At 46.1% G+C, this 19779-nt stretch overlaps 1 protein-coding gene across 1 annotated transcript; it reads left to right on the top strand.

Moving 5' to 3' along the window:
* Positions 1-5085: 5085 nt before the first annotated feature.
* On the top strand, positions 5086-19750 carry LOC132451364 (mucin-2-like). Its single transcript, XM_060043805.1, has 6 exons — positions 5086-5361; positions 6347-6748; positions 8157-11152; positions 13026-13305; positions 15645-15953; positions 18392-19750. The coding sequence occupies exons 1-6, from the start codon at positions 5247-5249 to the stop codon at positions 18607-18609; spliced, it is 4320 nt and encodes a 1439-aa protein (XP_059899788.1). The 5' UTR covers positions 5086-5246; the 3' UTR covers positions 18610-19750.
* The last annotated feature ends 29 nt before the right edge of the window (positions 19751-19779 follow it).

Raw genomic sequence — 19779 nt, 5'->3', positions numbered from 1 at the left:
CAACTAATTTATGCTGCTTGCTGAATTTTTGCGGCCTACTCAAAGACCTGCATTGCGTCCTAAACCGCTACGTCCCGAATTGGAAGTGAGTCGGGAGGCTCATTTTCACACTACAGTAGTGGTTTTCGAATACTAATTCTATGTTATTGTTGTGAACTTAAGTCCTACGCCTGACTGAAGTCTTATTCAAGTCGTGGGCTATTTTTCGGTCCCAGTTTGACCCTGGCGCTCAGCTGGCGGACAGTCGGAGAGCTGGAGAGATTAATTCATTTAAATTAGAAGCGAAGTGTAGTAGCATTGCTGTTTGGTGTTTGTCAGTATTCCCATTGATGTGGCATGGTGAGTTTAGCGGGAACGTAACACCATCAATAGAAAGATGCAAGACTACGACACGAACGGGGTCAGTTTGAAATGAGTTCTGAAATCTCCCTCCAAAGAGGTCATGCTACATAGGTGTGAGACCAAGCCTGCTGCTCACTGATTGGCTGAGGAAGCGTTTAACTGCCGCAAAGTGGCAGGTTTTTCCTAAGGGCCCAGTACTCCAGTGTTGCATTGTTGCCTGGATGGAGATGACAGACATGTAGGAATGACCGGGATCGAGAGAGATGGATTGAGGGGTTGTGCGGAGGGTGGTGAAAGTGAAAAAGAGGCGTGTGTATATGTGTGTGTGTGTGTGTGTGTGTGTTTCTGTGTCTGCGCGTGTTTATGTTTCTGTGTGTGTGTGTCCCTACAGCCTTAGCCTAATGGCATAGCTACATCTATTATACTCTGAGTACTAAAGGAGAGGCGCATAGTTCTTGATGTGTGATTCCTTAATTCATTTCTAAAAACATTAGTTTGACCTTTTACGGGTCAATTAAATTATAACTGACAATTCACAAGTTCACCCTTGCATTTGTCCAATGTTTCAACATGTGGACTTATGTATTAATGGTTGAAATCCTTTTTGCGTGTGTGTGTGTGTGTGTGTATGTGTGTGTGTGTGTGTGTGTGCCGATGTGTGTGTGTGTGTGTTTGTGTGTGTATGCCGATGTGTGAGTGTGTCCCCGGCAGTCTACCGTTGCAGACAGGGCAGAGTCCTCATCACTTCCTGTGAAGGGTGAGACTTCCTTCTTGCCAATCAGCAACAGGACACTTTGGACAAAGGTTAAACACATAGGGCTGAGCTCGGCACGCAATGCCCCGCTTGGCTCTGGAACACACTGCCTCGCTCTACAGCGGCTGAAGTCTCCCTACCTTAGATTCATTGCTCTGTGATGGCCCCACGCTGTTCCAGTTGTGCATGCTGATGGTGTGGAGGAAATAGTCCTGGGGAAGCATTGTTGCTTTAAACTCTTGTCTGGATTCTCTGCAGGTAAATCCCATGAAGGGCAGCCTTGGTTGTGGAAAAGTTTGCATTTAGTGGATGCTCTACGGAGGCAGAGGTCTGAAGGGATTAACAGAATTTGTTATTTTTCAATTTGGATTACTCAACATTGAAAACTCAACCAATTATTCACCAAAGCATCCTGGCTATGAGAGGAGGCTTGTAGATTGTACAAATAGAAAAGTTCTTAAACACAAACTTTGCTGTCCTACGCAATGGAGAGAGTCAGAGAAGGACAAACTTTAAATTTAAATTACAACAGTTCCTTGGCAATTTAAAGAGATTTGATGAACATCAAATCCTAGGCTAAGGTCCTCTGAATAAGGATGTTCTTTCTGTTTTGTTTTTCTCCATGTCCAAATTGGGTTGTGTTCGGGATGGGGAGTAATTTAAAGCAGAGGTGATATATGTATAGCCACAACCATCCGAGTTGGAAGGTACACTGCCCTCTGGAGAGAGGTGAGAAGCACAAGAGAAGTAGAAGCAGTTTGTCCGCTCGACCCAGTCGCCTCAGACTCATATCAGTCTGACCCGGGCTGCAGGTAATTAAACCTGGACATTTGATGGGACTTTAGGTTAATTGGACAACACAAAAGCACAGATTTCCATGTCCCTCTAAAAACGACGTAGTACGTTTCAAAGGCGAAAGACAAACATTTAAGCTTCCAGACCAAACAGCCTATAATTAAGTCCATGAGTTATGTACTATTATGAAGTTAGGCAGCCATTTAAGCAGGAATCTCGAACTGCAGTATATAAAGTTTCACTTTATATTTACTATATTAAAGATTAAGCTTGGCAGATTTTAACATTCAATATGCTTCACTAACAGAATGCCCTGGCTCTGGCCGGTTACAATATATATAAACTCCTAATTCTGACATTTCGGCAATATAATAATATCTATATGGAAAATTATATAAAAAAAAAGAAGAATTTGGAAAAAAATTAAGCTTGAATATGTTCCTGCAATGTGTGTGTTTCTAAATGTATATCTAAGTGTAACTATGTGCAAATGTACAACAAAACGTTATAAACCTTTTTCCTGTTCCCTTATCATGTTTGTACTATTTTGTCTAATCATTGTTTTTAAGATTGGCTATGTATGCGTGTATGTGTATGTTTATGTAAGTGTGTGTGTGAATGTATGTGTGTATGTGTGTGTCAATGAATGCGTGTATGTTTGAATGTATGTGTGTGAGTGTGTGCGTTTGTGTATAAGTGTTTGCGTATCGGCTGGGTGTGGGTGGTGGTCGGGTTCCCTACTGGAGAGGAAGGCATTGTGGTGGACTTCCCTGGATCCACTTGGCCGGTACCGACCCACCTTCCTCTTCTCTATTTATGGGTCCCTGTGGAAGAGGGCCCTCAGTCTGCCGGCCATCGCCCTACCTTCACCCAGGGACCTCCTGGTGCACCAGGAAGACACCAGACCTCTCAGAAGATGTAGTCTTTTTCTCACTTTATCTTTACGTCACTCACACACAGACACAGACACACGAAAACACACACAGAGCTGCAAACAGAAGGTGTCACTCGGAAGGTAGGTGTATTTCTTTTGTTTATTTGTTACCTGTGAGAATTATGAGAATGATGATAAATAGGAGAGTCGGACGGGAGCGATAGAGCGTTGCAGATAATTACAAAACCAGGTTGTTTATTTGCATAGAGTGACAGGATAGGACTTGTGAAACAGGACATGATGCGACCAGACAGGACAGGACATGGAAGTGGAGGACGGTTGTGGATTGAAGGACAGAACAGGACAGAAATTGAAGGTCAAACAAGAGTGAAGCGAAATGGAGAGGTGGAGAGAGTCAGTCAGCAGAAGATAATTATGCCATCAAAAAATGCATTAATCAGGATGCCTGATAATTGAACACATGATAAAGCCCTTTGTCTTTACAGTTGTGGTCACCCCAAAAATAATTACTAGCTTGTAGAGCGCAGAGTATCGATCAAGGGGAGTGTGTGACAGAATTAATGTATGGACGTTGGGAATGGAGTGGGTTAGTGTTGAATGTGAAGGCCGACCAGAAGTTCTTCATGGTGTATCATATGGCTGTTACGGTGTATTTATCCACTAAATAACATTGAGTAGTGAAGTGTTCCGTAAAGGTGGGTGATGTAAATCCTCCCCTTAGAGATGGATCAACTGAAACTTTATTCAGAATGCAGTATTCCATTTGTAATTTTATTCTTTCAATGACACAAAGTCTGAGCTTCATTAAGACAGTAAACTGGCCCGTGAATGAAAAACGTGTGTAAACGTACAAAAGCCGGTATCACCACACTCGAAGGAAAGGACTCATTTTATACATAACTGGGAGGGAGCTAGAACAAGCGCAGGTCTCTGTTTTACTAAGGTTGAAGAGGCTACGTGCTCAACAAGTCCCGGCCTGGGGTGGGGGGGATGTGTTGGGGATGTGTTGGGGGGGGGGGATGTGTTGGGGGGGGGGGGTTTGGGGGGGTGGGGTGGGACAGAGAGGATGTGACTGGGTGGAGGAGAAGTCCTGCTTGATTATACCGACCTGCCTTCTTCCACTGACATCCTGTTCTGGTACACGGGGGGGGGGGGCAGGCGGGGGGAGGGGGCGGGCTGGGGGGGGGGGGGAGGAGGTCGCGGGGTTTCTGCACCATGGGTGTTGGGCAGTGGGAGGGGCTTTAGATGATTTACCTCACCTCACAAGAGCATCAAGCCCCCTGAAGAGAAGGAAACGTGTGTGCGTGTGTGTGCGTGCGTGTGTGTGTTTGTGTTAAGTCTTAAAGTTGACTTTAAAGATCCATCTCAGACAATGGCTGTAGAACCAGAACTTCTAACCTGCCTGGTTTTAACCCTAGCTCTAACCATTTTTCTACTTATGTATCTGTATATTTGTATTTGTACAATGGTACTTGTCATGTTTCTGATTGTGATACCTGCCGAGAGAATTTTTGCTAAATGATTTTTTACTGCATTTCTGGCTCAGTCCATATCTAATAAGAAACGGTATTAAATAAATAAATACAGAGAGCAAACTGTTCATGTTCATGTAACAATGCAAAAGCCTTAATTTGACACGCCAACAGAGACCACGGTCTGCAATAACACAATCATGCTCTTACAAATGTCTATTATAAAGTTGACTATGAAACCTAACAGTATCTAATATATCTTTCATCCCTTTCAGGGAGAGTTCACCCACTGTTGATCGACGTTTCAACTGAACAGAAGAAGGCCGCGTGGAGGATTCTGTGCAGTGAATGACACAGTAATAAGAAAGAATTTGAAACAGGTTGGAAAGGTAACTGAAAAGTACACGGACATTTGTATTGTCAGTTAACATGACGTGAATGTACCAAGTCAAACAAAGACATAAAATGGTGCTAGTGTCATAAGGTCAAACGTCTCTCTAATCAATGAAAATGACCGACAGCCTATCGCTTATAGTTCCTGCTGAGTCACGTACACACATTACATTACACACGAAAGGCTACTCTGTGAACCTATGTACAAACTGAAAATAAAACCAAACCATGAGATCATTTCCTCTTGTGTGAACATCATTCATCCTGTCGTTTGAGGTAATAAATGCAACATCAAATACCTATATATTATATATATATAGGTATTGGAACTGGTATGTTACAGTGGCATACAATTGTCAACGTCACACACACACCACCTCAAACGTGTGTGTGTGTGTGTGTGTGTGTGTGTGTGTGTGTGTGTGTGTGTGTGTGTGACGGTGCTGGGGTATTTCCGAAGACGGGAGCAGCATTTCCACGTTGCGGAGCGTGCCCTGAAGGATCCCCTCTGCTGAAGCCTCTGACAACAATTGAATAGTAGGAAGCGCCGCGCGCTGACTACTTTCCTCCCCAGAAACACTACCACTTCCCTCGCATGCCTCTACTCCGCTCGCCCGAACCTGGCGGCCATACCGCCGCGCCCCACTCCATGAACATGGAAAGCGTACTTTTGGTTTTTGTATCCATACTGCTATGTTTGACCTCCACCTGTAAGTATATAGCGTTGTGTGTCACCGTGTGTGTGTGTGATTCCATGGCGTCCTTTGTGTTTTAGCTGGGATAGAGTTGGGTCCAGTGGAGGGGATGGTAGCCTAGAGCCAGTGCAACGACGGAAACCAGAAGTTCATCCTTATCTGTGTACACAAAGATGGGTCATGAAGACGTTTTTTTTTCCCCTCTCCAGTTTTGAGGAAAGCCTGGTTAATCGTTACATTGTCTGTAGGTTATTAGGACTGATTGTAAACATGTATGTTGCTAGGCTATTTAGAAAACTCTACTGTTCTGTACGAAACCAGTTTTACTGATCAGCAGTATCACTAAAACTGTATCTATATCTCAAACTATGTCCTGATGTTTTTTAACCAAACAAGTTATGATAGAATCATCTAAACTAGCACAAATGTCTAATGTTGACATTGATGCAGATACGATTTGGATAATAGACAATCGATTGTAGCACATTGTGGGAGAGGGAGTTGTATCCGGTTTGTGATTTATATTCATGGAAATTATGGACTTAATTTACTTCAAAGACCATTTGAATGAAAACACATTTCTGTAACCATATGGGTTATACATATTGGGTTATATTGGGTATTATATTGGGTGACATTGGTTATAGTCCTAATTTGTGGACCCCTAAACATTATATGCAAACATTTTACAACTGACTACAATATTCTTTGATGCTAATGTCATTAATCAAGTGACTTATAACCGACACAATGTGGACATGAAAAGTACAAAGTAGGCCTACATTAATTAACATTTTAAGATTTGATGTAGCCCATATTCGTCTGAAATGTAAAAACAACCATAGACTATCGGCCTATGTAACTGGATAAAAGTAGAAATAAAGAAATAAATATTCAATAATGGGCCAAATACAAAACAAATACATTTAAAAACCATGAACACTTGGATACAACCCTTTAACCTTTCGTTTATGGGTGACGGGCCATTGTCTCTTTGCAGCGGCATTCCTTATCGTGCAAAACCCCAAGAAGCTGTGTCTGTCCATGGACAAATCGACGGTTATACTCGGGAAATGCGACCCCAAGAACTCCGCTCAGCAATGGGAGTGGACCAGCGACATGCGGCTGTTGCACGTGAAGTCATCGCGGTGCCTCTGGGCCAATATGAACGGGAACCTGCCGCCGCACGCGCGCCGGGTCGAGCTCAGCCAATGCGAGGTCGCGCCGGCCTGGAGGTGCTACGGCTCCGGAGGAACCTTCGGATTAGACGAGGCGCCGATGTTCTTGAAGAAACTAGGCCGCCACGCCATCATTAGGGATGACCCCCGGTATTCTAATTGGACCAAGTATAACGCGGATTTAGGAGGGAAAAACGTGAGGACGTCTTTGTGCCCAGAAAAAGGTGAGTTTATCCAATAGGCAGAATAACTGGGAGCTGTTCAGATGGATTTATGGGTCCAATGGAACTTTACTGTCGATGATGGTGCTGGTCTATTCAACAGGTAGCTTCACATAATGGGACATTCGTGTTTTAGTCTATTCATATTAATTTGACATCGCACATACTTTTACACGTATTATGTTGTAGTAGTATTAGTCGTAGTATTTTAAGTATTATAATAGTATTAGTAGTAAAAAATCTTTTAAAGTAGGCCTAATATAATGCATTGTCATGGGGCTTCTGGCTGGCCTAATCAGTACGTATTTTATTGTAGGCCTATAATAAAATATACCAAAAATATAATAGGTGTGCTTGCATTAAAATAATTGCAAAATAATAAAATGTATTTTATTATTAATACATTCATTAATACACCCACAAAGAATGTTTTTAATGAGATTATTAGAATTTCAAGAAAACGAATGTGTTGATGTTTGGTTTAGCAGCGGGAAATACATCTTCCAGGAAAAACGTCACACGCGGAACAAAGAGCAGCTTCCTAAAGCTACTGTTGGCTCACACATTGCTTTTGTGTCTAAGTGATGTCCCGATCATTTATACATCAATCGTAGTAGCCTATCGTCTGTAGGCCTACCACGTGACAATTGTTGGGTACATTAATTGACCACAGTGAATTCATATAACCAACAGTTAATTAATCGTTAGCTAACGATAAGTTATTCAATATTGAACACTAATGGTGTTCATGTGTATTAATTTTGTTCATTTTAACTAAGGTAAACCTATAACCCTTACCCTATTAAATAATGTCTACACTAGGGTCTACTCTACACTATACACTAACCAGATTAACTTTAAACTTAATTTAACTACAATATAAAATCGAACCCGTATGATGATGCAATACGATAATGCTTATTACTGTATTCACTCATGTTAATAATGGTTGATTAATGTACTTCACTCGATTCACTTAATGTCCTTAGAGTTTCATATGCATCTGAAAACACAAATGTCTATCTGTTTCTGTTATTGTAGCTGTAGTACAAGTCCAATGCCAGTATTATTATTAATTACATTTAAATATATTTGACATTCATAATCCATTATATATATATATATATATATATATATATATATATATATATATATATATAATATATATATATATATATATATATATATATATATATATATATATATATATATATATAATATTAATTAATAATAATACTGGTAATTTTTTTTAGTTTCAAGAAATCTAAGGGCCCAAAAGTTGAAGACATGTCCTGCCTTCTCCATTGTTCCCTTTGCTCTTGCGTTTCATTGTATTTGTTTTTCTGTTATTGCACTGCATTGCCGTACTGTTCTAACAAAGCGCTGTCCCATGTGGCTTGTTCTTGCACAGACACCAGCCTCGTCTCCACCTCGATGTCTTCTTCCACACACAAACCCCTCGGAGAGAGCAGTAGAACGGACTCTACATTGAAATCCGCAGCAGGAACGGATCTTCACAAACAGTCGACAAACACCGCCACCAACGACAGGAGCTCCAAACGCAGCTCCATACCCCTAGCCCACCACGGCACCTCTTCCAACAGGCTCGCCACCGAGGTGGACGACGTCATCCTGGACCGCACCAAGAGGGCCACCATAACCCAATCGGTGCCCGGGGTTTCAACGGCTTTCACCGAGCAAGCGCCGCACGGCAACGGAACTCTGGCCGCTCTGTCGTCGCGGCGGTCTTCGTCCGCGTCCGACGTGTCAGCGGATGTATCGTCGGCAAGCGAGGCAGGTCGACAGACCCCGGCAACAGGCCCAAAGACCCGGGCAACAGGCCCACAGACCCTGGCGACAGGCCAACAGACCCGGGTGACAGGCGTCCAGACCCCGGCAACAGGCCCACTGACCCCGGCGACAGGCGTCCAGACCCCGGCAACAGGCCCACTGACCCCGGTGACAGGCGTCCAGACCCCGGCAACAGGTCCACAGACCCCGGCGACAGGCGCACAGACCCCGGCGACAGGCGTCCAGACCCCGGCAACAGGCCCACTGACCCCGGCGACAGGCGTCCAGACCCCGGCAACAGGCCCACTGACCCCGGTAACAGGCGTCCAGACCCCGGCAACAGGTCCACAGACCCTGGCGACAGGCGCACAGACCCCGGCGACAGGCGTCCAGACCCCGGCAACAGGCCCACTGACCCCGGCGACAGGCGTCCAGACCCCGGCAACAGGCCCACTGACCCCGGTGACAGGCGCACAGACCCCGGCGACAGCCCCACAAACCCCGGCGACAGGCGCACAGACCCCGGCGACAGGCGCACAGACCCCGGCGACAGGCGTCCAGACCCCGGCAACAGGCCCACTGACCCCGGCGACAGGCGTCCAGACCCCGGCAACAGGCCCACTGACCCCGGTGACAGGCGCACAGACCCCGGCGACAGCCCCACAAACCCCGGCGACAGGCGCACAGACCCCGGTAACAGGCCAACAGACCCGGGCGACAAGCGCACAGACCCTGGCGACAGGCGCACAGACCCTGGCGACAGGCGCACAGACCCCGGCGACAGGCCCACAGACCCTGGCGACAGGCCCTCAGACCCTGGCGACAGGGACGGGGGGCTGGACAAAGACCCTACCGGCGCAAAGGGCTCCTTTGGCCTCTGCTCGTGGAGACGTGCCAGCATCGACGGCGGCCACATCTGCCCGTCTGGCTGCCTCTACGATTTCCTCGGAGCCCGGCACGAGTGGCGAGACGGATCCAGCTGTCCCCTCAGTGGACCGTTCCGTGACCACTGAGCCTGAGGTCGCTGCTACTGGTGTTGGCGCTTTGTCGTCCCCCGTGGATGCTTCTAACACAACGTCGAACCTGGCTGCTACTCAAGCACCGGTGATAAACAGCAGCGGCAGCACCAGCAGCAGCACCACCACCAACACCAGCAACACCAGCAACAGCAGCAACAGCAGCAACAGCAGCAACACCCCAGACACCAACACCACCACCACCAACACCAGCAGCAGCAGCACCACCACCACCACCACCACCACCACCACCAACACCAGCAACAGCAGCAACAGCAGCAACACCCCAGACACCAACACCACCAACACCATTGACACCACCACCACTGACACAGCCGACACCACCACCACCACCACTGACACCACCACCACCACCACCGACCCCACCGACCCCACCACCACTGACACCACCACCACCACCACCGACCCCACCACCAACACAATTGACACCACCAGCACCACCCACGGTAACATTAGCGCTGCATCGCTAAGGACGGACGACGGGGCTACGTCAAACCCGGCTTCCCCCGCCTCCGTGGATCACCTCACAGACACGGAGGCGACGGCCACGCTCAGGTTACCTGCCGAGTCAGCGACGACGGCCAGGGGTCCACCGCCATCTGAACCCCAGGTCACGTCTGAAACGGCCACCGCAGGGAACACGACCACGCACACCCACCGGAAACCACGGAGCACCCCCCTCATGACCTCGCCCCAAGCGAGAGTCACGCCCCTTTTATCAATACACACGCCCACCACCATGATAGCCACGCCCCTTACCTCGACACACCCATCATCCACCAGGATAGACACGGCCCTTACTGCAACAGACCCACTTTCCACCATGATAGCCACGCCCCTTACCATGACACACCCACTTTCCACCATGATAGCCACGCCCCTTACTCTAACACAGTCACCTTCCACCATGATAGCCACGCCCCTTACTACAACACACCCACCTTCCCCCATCATAGCCACGCCTCTTACCTCAACCCACTCACCTTCCACCAGGATAGCCACGCCCCTTACCTCAACCCACTCACCTTCCACCAGGATAGCCACGCCCCTTACCTCAACCCACTCACCTTCCACCAGGATAGCCACGCCCCTTACCTCAACCCACTCACCTTCCACCAGGATAGCCACGCCCCTTACCTCAACCCACTCACCTTCCACCAGGATAGCCACGCCCCTTACATCAACCCACTCACCTTCCACCAGGATAGCCACGCCCCTTACCTCAACCCACTCACCTTCCACCAGGATAGCCACGCCCCTTACCTCAACCCACTCACCTTCCACCAGGATAGCCACGCCCCTTACCTCAACCCACTCACCTTCCACAATGTTAACCACAGCACTGACTTCATCAACTCCACCTGACAGACCCACACCTCAAACAAAGACAACGGCGCCTATCACAAACACGGCCACTGAAGCCCTAACCTCGAGGACTAAGGCTTTCTCAACCATGCAAACTACAACCTCCACACCCCCTTCCACTACAGCTACGGCAACGCCTATCACCTTGACAACCACGACCACCGACACAACGGTCGCGCCAACGACCACGACAGAAGTAACAACCGCCATACCAGTAAGTTCAATACTTTGCGTTATTTTCTATAGTATTTTGCATGCAAGCATTAAGTCCACTGTCACAGACAAGGTGATCTCTCCCTGGTTGGAACCTCCTTGGGTAGGGAGGGCTAGTGCCTAAAGCCCATCCTAGCTCTTTGACCCAGATCCTATTTGTCTGTGATGTTTGGAGACATGCAGACTGAAAGTAAGACGACGAATTACATGAATTGTTCTAGTAACAAGCAAGCCTGGTTCAGCTGGGTGCCACAAGTAAGGATGAAAATCCTTACGTAGAATCCTTTCTTGGGACTACCAGGGGTGGGTTGGCTGGTGGGTCTTAGAGGCTGCGTCACTGAGGCTGTACCAAGGCTCAGATCGGACTACAGTGAGGTCCCTTCTCCGGTGGAACAATCACTCCGCTCTGTATCACAGGTGTGATCTTTAATGCTGGGAGGAGTGGGGTAGTAGTCTGGCCAAGGTGTGGCTTTTACTGGTCTAGCCTCGCTTACGATTCCGCCCAATCACATCTCAAGCGCCACTGGATTGGCCTATCAAAATTGTTTCTTTCTACAGGCTCTGTTGTAGCACAAAGCGTCACAATCGAGTGTAGGGCAGTCACAAAATAGCAGTGAAGGACAATGGAATTAAGTATTAAGCAGTGAAAATGTTTGACAGTTACAATACACATTGTATCAACATGGGAAAACCAGTGTATTTTATATTGTTATATTAAAAAAAAATTATACAATACTATATTGTAGTTTGTTTAGAAATAGGCTACCAAATAGTCACAGCGGTTGATTGAATTGTATTGTATATTCAAGTAATACACTATAAATGACTTCATCAATGGAAATGTTTATTACACAAACGTGCACAAGAACGTCACTGAAAGATATTACATTTACCTTGTTTGAAATAATGATAGCAGCTAACCGCAGTCCACAGATATATAGGTAGCGGACACTGTTGTTTCTTCCCACATTACGGTGGGTGTCTGCAGACTTCATGGGTGGGTTTAGCACCCAAATGCCAACGTACCGCTCTGCTATTATTAGAGCGTTGATGTTGGCGCTGGGGCTGAGTGAGACCGTTTCCTCTCATGGGAGAGACCAGTAACTTCTATTCTAACATAACAATAGCTCGGTGATCCTAATTGGATGTGGCTAGTTTGATGCTAAAGGTCCTAAGAGAAAGTCCCAAGGCCGACAGGAAGGAAAGAGGGGTGTGGTGCTCGGCCGGAGCGAGGCGGCCTGCTTCTGTTTCGCAGTTTAGTGAAAGTTTAGAAAGATTACAAGAACAACTATAGCGAATGTGTGCGGTCTATGTGGAATAAATCAACCACTGGCTTGGAACCGCATGAACCTATTTTAATCTTTGGATTTAAGGATGGTTTTCTGATTAGTTTCCATTTAACTTGTATGCAACTACCTTCGACTGCCAATGGTAGGACACCGGTTATTCATGTTAAGGTTTTTTTTTTTACCTGCATCGCTTGGGGTCATGTGTTGGGACAACTGGCGACATCAAATCTCATCGTCAAGACAAGCCTATTCTTTTTGCTCAAGACAGGACAGTGATGAACTTTTATAAAACCGCCAGTTCTTTGAAACAATGATGATCCTTTCGTTGGTTTAAAGAATAGTTATGACAAGGGACCTTTGGACAACCTGCGTTACCGTGGTATTTATTGAACGGACGGATTTAATTAATCGACCGCAATGCTCAGATGTGCAGCGAGTTATTTAGTCGTTGTCTTATTCTGGGGGCATTTCACGGTGAGTTCATGACACCTCGGTAAACCTGACCCTTTTTTTTAACGTTCACTTGTACAGACATAACTAGTATAGGAAGCTCACACGGAGCCTATTTGTATGTTTTATTTCCAGATACAGACGACAGAGGGTGTGGGGTGCACCGTGAACATCACGGAGATCAACGCCAGCGCAGACTCCGTGCTGGTGAAAGTCAACACACCTGGCAGCGGCTGTAACTTCACCGTGTTTTATAATGAGACGCCTCACACTGATGGACTCGACTGCGATCTGTTCGGGGATTCCAGCAACGCGTACACCTGCGAGATAAATCCGCTGGAAGCCGGCACGCTGTATTCTTTTGTGGTGCAATCCAAAAACGATGGAGAAAGGGCCGTCATTGCAGTGCGCACAGGTAAGAAGAAATCTTAGGCCGTTTTTATATGGTTTAAATGGAGATCTAATTACAAAGATTTTAGCGTCTGCGTTGCAATTAATCGTCCAAAATATGCGCCGTTATGTGATTGATGAGATTGTATGCGTAAAACAATTGGTTGCATGCGTAAAAGTGAGGTTTTACTATTAACATATAATGCTAATTAATATTTATTCAAAAACATGACTCTTACATTAAAATGAATGAATAGCATAATAATAAATGAATGCTTATATTATTTAAAGGCTATGCTTAAACAAAAGGGGGTGATATTATTAATTGTTATTGATTAGGCTATTTAAATGGTACCTTGTTTTAATATAATAATTTCCTCTCATCACATAATATATAGGCATGGCATAATCTTCCATGTTCTAAAATGTTGACTAAAGCGAACCAATACATTATATTTTCTATATTCTAAAGTCCCTGTCAATGTGTTCATGAAGCACACTCAGGTGTAATGCATTTGTTACGTTTGTGATCCTGTGGCCAGTCACGTTTGTGCAAATGTCCCTTGAACTTTCTCCCATGTAAAAGAACAACAAAATACATGGAAAGTTACTTCGGAACATCGGGGTCAACCTATCTACACCTGGGGTCAAACATTAGCTGATTGCTCCCCCGTAGGTTGGGAGGTCAACTCTTTGCCCCCAGTCTCCTAATTCGTATCAAGACAGCTCTCCCACTACATCCTATGTCGGCGTACAAGGCTGTGACCCCAATGTTCTGCCAGAGGAAAAACTTGGCAGAAAACCGAACGCCACATCTTTTCAACCCGAGCTTATCCCTAAGTTCTGTGCGACGTGCGCTCCCGCTTGTCCTCGGGGTCGCCTACAGAGAGCCGTCTAACAATGGCACGTACACCTAATCTAAAGTGTTTGTTTCCAGGTACATCTTAACCTCCACTACACCCCCGTGTCCCTCAGCCCCATAAGACCCCCCTCGCTACCCCTCCCTCTGAGCCCCCCCGCCTCCCTCCTTGCGTTGTTTCTGGGCGGATATACCGGGTGCCTTAGGAACCATTAGCCTGCCTAGGGACGGAGGGCCAGAGCCTACCAGAGTACATCAGCTCTATAGATCGGATTTGTCCTATTCGCCGAGAGGTGGAAGCATTATATCTTGTTCAATGTTGCAAATATTGAAAACTGAATTTGACAAGAGACTGTGGTATTTTTTAACACTTCTGAAACACTGAGTTTAACAACATTTTTTATGAGTGTAGCTCGATTTAGTTAAAAAGTGCCTTTCACTTTCTTTTCTTTCACCATCCTTCGATTTTGAATTTTTCGGCAATTCTCCAGTGCCGAAAATAACAAGTGACATTTCGGTGGTCGAAATGAGAAACGATTATTTATTAAGACATTCTGCCCTTTAAGAAAAGGTACTTTGTCGTGAGTTAAATGTCGAGAACAGCCGAGCGCCCTGGAGAACAATACAGCAGCAACCTGTTTCTTAAGGGAGCTGATCCCTATCGCCTGATTGTTCTCCGGTGGCTCCTGCGTTAGACGGGCGTAAAGGCATCGTACGTGGCCCTGGTGGGCGCCGGCCAGCAGGGGAACAACAAAGGCTCCTTAGGGAGGAAGCCATTATGAAGAAGGGGTCAAAGTTTGGGACAGAGCTGCGGGATGGTAGGTGGTGTTCCAACTCTGGTTGCACTCCTCCTCGGTTGGACTCAGGTTTTTTTTTTTTTCAATGTTGTTTCCCACTGGCTTGAGATATACAAAAAAAAAAAGGCCACATTCTTGAAGCAGTCCGAACAATCTTATCGGTCTCCGACATCTTCTGCCATCGTTGGAAGCTTTCAGCAGGACCACAAAGACAGGATGTTCGGGATGGGGCTGAGCATGCATTGTGTAACATCGAGAACAAAAAAATTGTTTAATGTAGCTTTACATAATCGCCTTACCCGAGGGCACGGACCAAATAACTGTCCAAGATTCAGGAGTGTTCTCGGAGGGTGAACCTGCACTTCAGCTGTCACATTCGTCTTAAATGGGACTTAGGACTGGATCAGTCCACTCCTCATGAAAGGTTCCCTCTAAATCCAATGCAGAGGCCTGTAGTTGAAAACCCTTCGGCAAAAAATGTGACTCAGTTTCTTCTCCAGTAGAATCTCACATTTACAGCCGAAAGTAAGGTCCACTCATATTTAGACAAATCCTCATTACTTTTATTTTGTAGCTCTTTGCTTTTGATGCGGAGCAGCACAATGGTAAAATCATCTCTCTCTCTCTCCCTGTCTCTCTCTCTCTCTCTCTCTCTCTCTCTCTCTCTCTCTCCCTCCCTCCCTCCCTCCCTCCCTCCCCCCATCTCAGACCCGCTGGCTCCGTCCGGGGTTGAGATCCAGCCGGACCAGGCCCAGTACCGGAGCTCGGCCCTGGGGCACGGCGGTACCTCCGGCCTGCGGGTCTCCTGGAGGCCGTCCCCGGGCCACGTCGACTGGTATGACGTCCTGCTGGAGGACCGGGCCGGGTCGGAGCCCGGGCGAAGCACCCGGGTCACGGGCACCGCCGCCCCGCAGTCGGGCTTCAGCGGCCTGACGCCCGGGACCCGCTACACCCTGGGGGTGGTGGCTACGTCAGGCAACAAGAGCAGCCCGGCTGTCTGGACGGACACCGCCACAGGTGAGACGGATCCTCTCTTAATAAACACCTGTCGGGATGACTTGGATTTTTTAGACGTGCGCTCAGTGCACTCAGTAAATAACAAACGTTAAGTTTGGCAATAATACGGAAGGTTTATTTTCCTTTATAAATCCATTCACCAGCAATAACGTTACCTCATATTTCACTTCAGTAACAAAAATAACAAAACGGATTGCAGTTCGGTATCACATAAAAGGGCACAGTCGAAGAACTGATTGCTTCCCAATTAACAACACCTGTTTCTCAGTTTTCTTGGGTTAAATAACGTGCTTGGGCAGACCGCACATAACCTCAGCCACACCCAATACAGCCCCTTCGTAGTATTTAGCACAAAACAGGAACACAACTGAATAAATTAATATGGCTCCTACAATGGCAATAGATAACTTTTATCTAGTGCTGTCAAGCGATTAAAATATTTTATCGCGATTAATCTCATTAATGTCATATTTAACTCACGATTAATCGCAAATGTTTTTTCTATGCTAAATATCCCTTGATTTCTTTGTCCCATTAATTTTTCTCATTTTAATGCTCTTATCAACATGGAGAAGTGCATCGGCTTGCCTTGTGCAAATGTTTTTTATTGATAACAACATTGGCATGTACTGATCAAAGCAGGACGATGCAAAAAAAAACCCTATAGTGCAATTAAACGATGAACATACAAACATACTGCCTTGAACATAGCAGTCAGGCTACTGCTTCTTTGTTTTGAATTTTTTTTTTTTGTAAATAAATTGCGTTAATTGTGCGATAAAAAAATTAACGCCGTTAAAATTGGTTTGCGTTAACGCCGTTAATAACGCGTTTAACTGACAGTACTACTTTTATCATTATTAATATTTTGGCCTTTTAGTTAAATACTTCAGGGATGTTTGAGATTACTTGAATTGAATGAGATCACACAAAGAAAGATAATGTTAGATGCGATAAAATTTGATGACAGAAGCAATAGACACAAAACAGCAAAAGAAACAACACTTGAAAGAAGTACAACACAAACTTTTGTGTTTTGGGGAGATATTTTTGGTTATTAGTACCTATACGACACAACATTCCCTCTCAGCCAGAATAAAAACAATAAGAAAAAAAGGATAAGTGATGGCAAGGTTGTTGTTTATCCAAAAATAGCTGATTGCAAGGTTCTTGTTGGTCTAAAAAAAACCTTGAAAAATAATGGACTGAATAAATCAATCTCACTTAAAATATCAGGCGAGACGGATCCGCGGTACTGGTGGCCTGTTCCGGTGGGGCTCCTATCAAGCACACTTTGACCTTTCACATGAAGATAACTCCCCGGTTCACACACACTGAATGATATCCACAACACTGAAATCTCTCTGAAAGTGAATGAGGCTGTGTATATCGAGGGGTCGGTCTATTAATACCCTTTTAAGGGTAAGGAGGTACTTGCGGGCACTCCGTTTGCTGCCCCGCGTTGGACACAGGATGCAAGAGCAACAGGGTGTTTCACGAAGGGGCAGACAATAGCACGCAGCGCTGCCGCCGCCATTGTCTCAAGTACAGCTGCCTCAGTGTGGGAATCTATAGGGCTCACCTGTACTGGACATGATGGACCACTTGAGAAGAGTTACAGCGTAGGATGTTTACACTCAAAGGAAGTGCAGTCTATATATATTTGAGAATTTGTCAATGTCTTAGATTTCAATTTAATGTTGTATACATTTTTATATATTTCATGTATTAGGTGTACTGTTTTTTTTTGGTCTTTGTATGAAATATACAATTTACAATAAGCATAAACAGGAGACATATAGACTGAAACATATAATTGTGATTACCAGCAAAGATATACCAGCCATTATCCTCACGTAGGTCTCTGACGAGTTTGAGGTACATTCTGGTAGTGGAGAGTTGCATTCCTTCGTATTTTTTTTCTTATTTTAATTATCTATCTTATCATATATGTGAGGGCCTTAACATCATGTTGTGTGAATGCACCCACATTTATGATACTCATAGTAGTAGTTAGTCCATTTCTTTTAAGAGGACCCTTTCTCATTCGATTAATTTTTTATGTGGGGGTTGATGTTGATATGTGTTATCTAACATTATTAAGTTATCTTATGTTGATAAGGCAGACAATGTATAAGGAATACAATAGAATGTGGTGTACCTTGATGGATGAAAACAACGTACAATGGGGCCGGTGTCCCAGCGAGCAGAGGTTATAGGGACACTAGTTCCAGTCTTCCACCTTTCCCCTGGTACGCATGAAGAGCAGACCCATAATCAGTGTTATGAATGGCACCTGTGTTTATCCTACCATGATGCCTCTGGAAAAGGGCCTATTATTCACTAACCAGCTACTACACCGTTATACAATGTAACTGCAACGAAAGCCTCCGCCAAAGAAGTTCAAGACCTAAAACGCTCTTCTTTCGACCGCCCAGCTCCGGCCACGGTGAGCGATCTCCAGGCGTCGGCCTCCTCCGACTCTGAAAGCCTCAGTGTGTCCTGGCAGTCCGGCCAGGGAGGACAGAGCTGTTGCGGGTGGTGCTCAGTGACCAGGACGGGGCCGTGTTGGGGAACCTCACCGTGGGCAACGCCACAAACTCCAGCGTGTTCACCGACCTGCGACCTGGAACCTTCTACGTCGTCACCGTGGTGACTGAGGCGGCTGGTCTAAAGAGCGCCCTGTCTCATCGAGTCCCCACAGGTATTTGTCTGTCTGTCTGTATCTCTCTCTCTCTCTCTCTCTCTATCTCTCACTCACTCACTCACTCACTCACTCACTCACTCACTCACTCACTCTCTCACTCACTCACTCACTCACTCACTCACTCACTCACTCACTCACTCACTCACTCACTCACTCACTCACTCACTCACTCACTCACTCACTCACTCACTCACTCACTCTCTCTCTCTCTCACTCACTCACTCACTCACTCACTCACTCACTCACTCACTCACTCACTCACTCACTCACTCACTCACTCACTCACTCACTCACTCACTCTCTCTCTCTCTCTCTCTCTCTCTCTCTCTCTCTCTCTCTCTCTCTCTCTCTCTCTCTCTCTCTCTCTCTCTCTCTCTCTCTCTCTCCCCCTCACTCACTCACTCACTCACACTAACGCTCACACTCCCTCTCTCTCTCTCTCTCTCTCTCTCTCTCTCTCTCTCTCTCTCTCTCTCTCTCTCTCTCGTTATACGGTGTGGCGTTCAGCCGTTTTATTGCTCTATCATTCCGTTTTCATCCAAACAGCAGAATGGGAGCCCCTTGTCCTCATCAAAACAAGCGGTCTCTTATAGTGACACCGGACTGAAACACTGTGTTTATCTCTGATGAGACGCCCTCTCCCCAAGAGGCGGCCATTCTTCCCCGGCAGAAAGTACAACAGTTCAGGTTGAGGGATCACACTTTCAAAAGGATTGACTCGTTTGGAAGTTCATTGTTTTCCTTTCCAGTGCTGCGCCCCTGCCCCCCCCCCCCCCCCCCCCCCCTTCTCCCCAGTCTCCTCACACTCCACCAGCGTCACCCTAGCCAACTTTTCCAGGATATTTTAAACTGCCGTCCTCCACACCTTTTCCTGTGGCCGCAGCTGTAGTTCTTTTCAACCTTCGTACTTCCCTGGACACACTTTCATGTACACACCACACACACACACACACACACACACACACACACACACACACACACACACACACACACACATACAAGCTCACGCATACAAGCACATGCAAGTTCACACACATACACGCAAATGCACATAAGCACAACAAAGACAAAGACACTCATGCACTCACAAACACAGACACACATGCAGAACGTACTCTA

This window comes from Gadus macrocephalus, chromosome 22 (genome assembly GCF_031168955.1).
Source record: "Gadus macrocephalus chromosome 22, ASM3116895v1".
NCBI lineage: Eukaryota > Metazoa > Chordata > Actinopteri > Gadiformes > Gadidae > Gadus > Gadus macrocephalus.
The sequence above is the reverse complement of the archived record's forward strand: the minus strand, read 5'-3'. Positions and strand labels throughout refer to the sequence as shown.

Excerpts from the sequence above, each read along its gene's own strand:
- LOC132451364 (XM_060043805.1), top strand. The coding sequence starts at position 5,247 with ATGCCTCTACTCCGCTCGCCCGAACCTGGCGGCCATACCGCCGCGCCC. Across the intron at positions 13,306-15,644 it reads CGTCATTGCAGTGCGCACAG|ACCCGCTGGCTCCGTCCGGG; the intron begins GTAAGAAGAAAT and ends CCCCCATCTCAG. Across the intron at positions 15,954-18,391 it reads CTGGACGGACACCGCCACAG|CTCCGGCCACGGTGAGCGAT; the intron begins GTGAGACGGATC and ends TCGACCGCCCAG.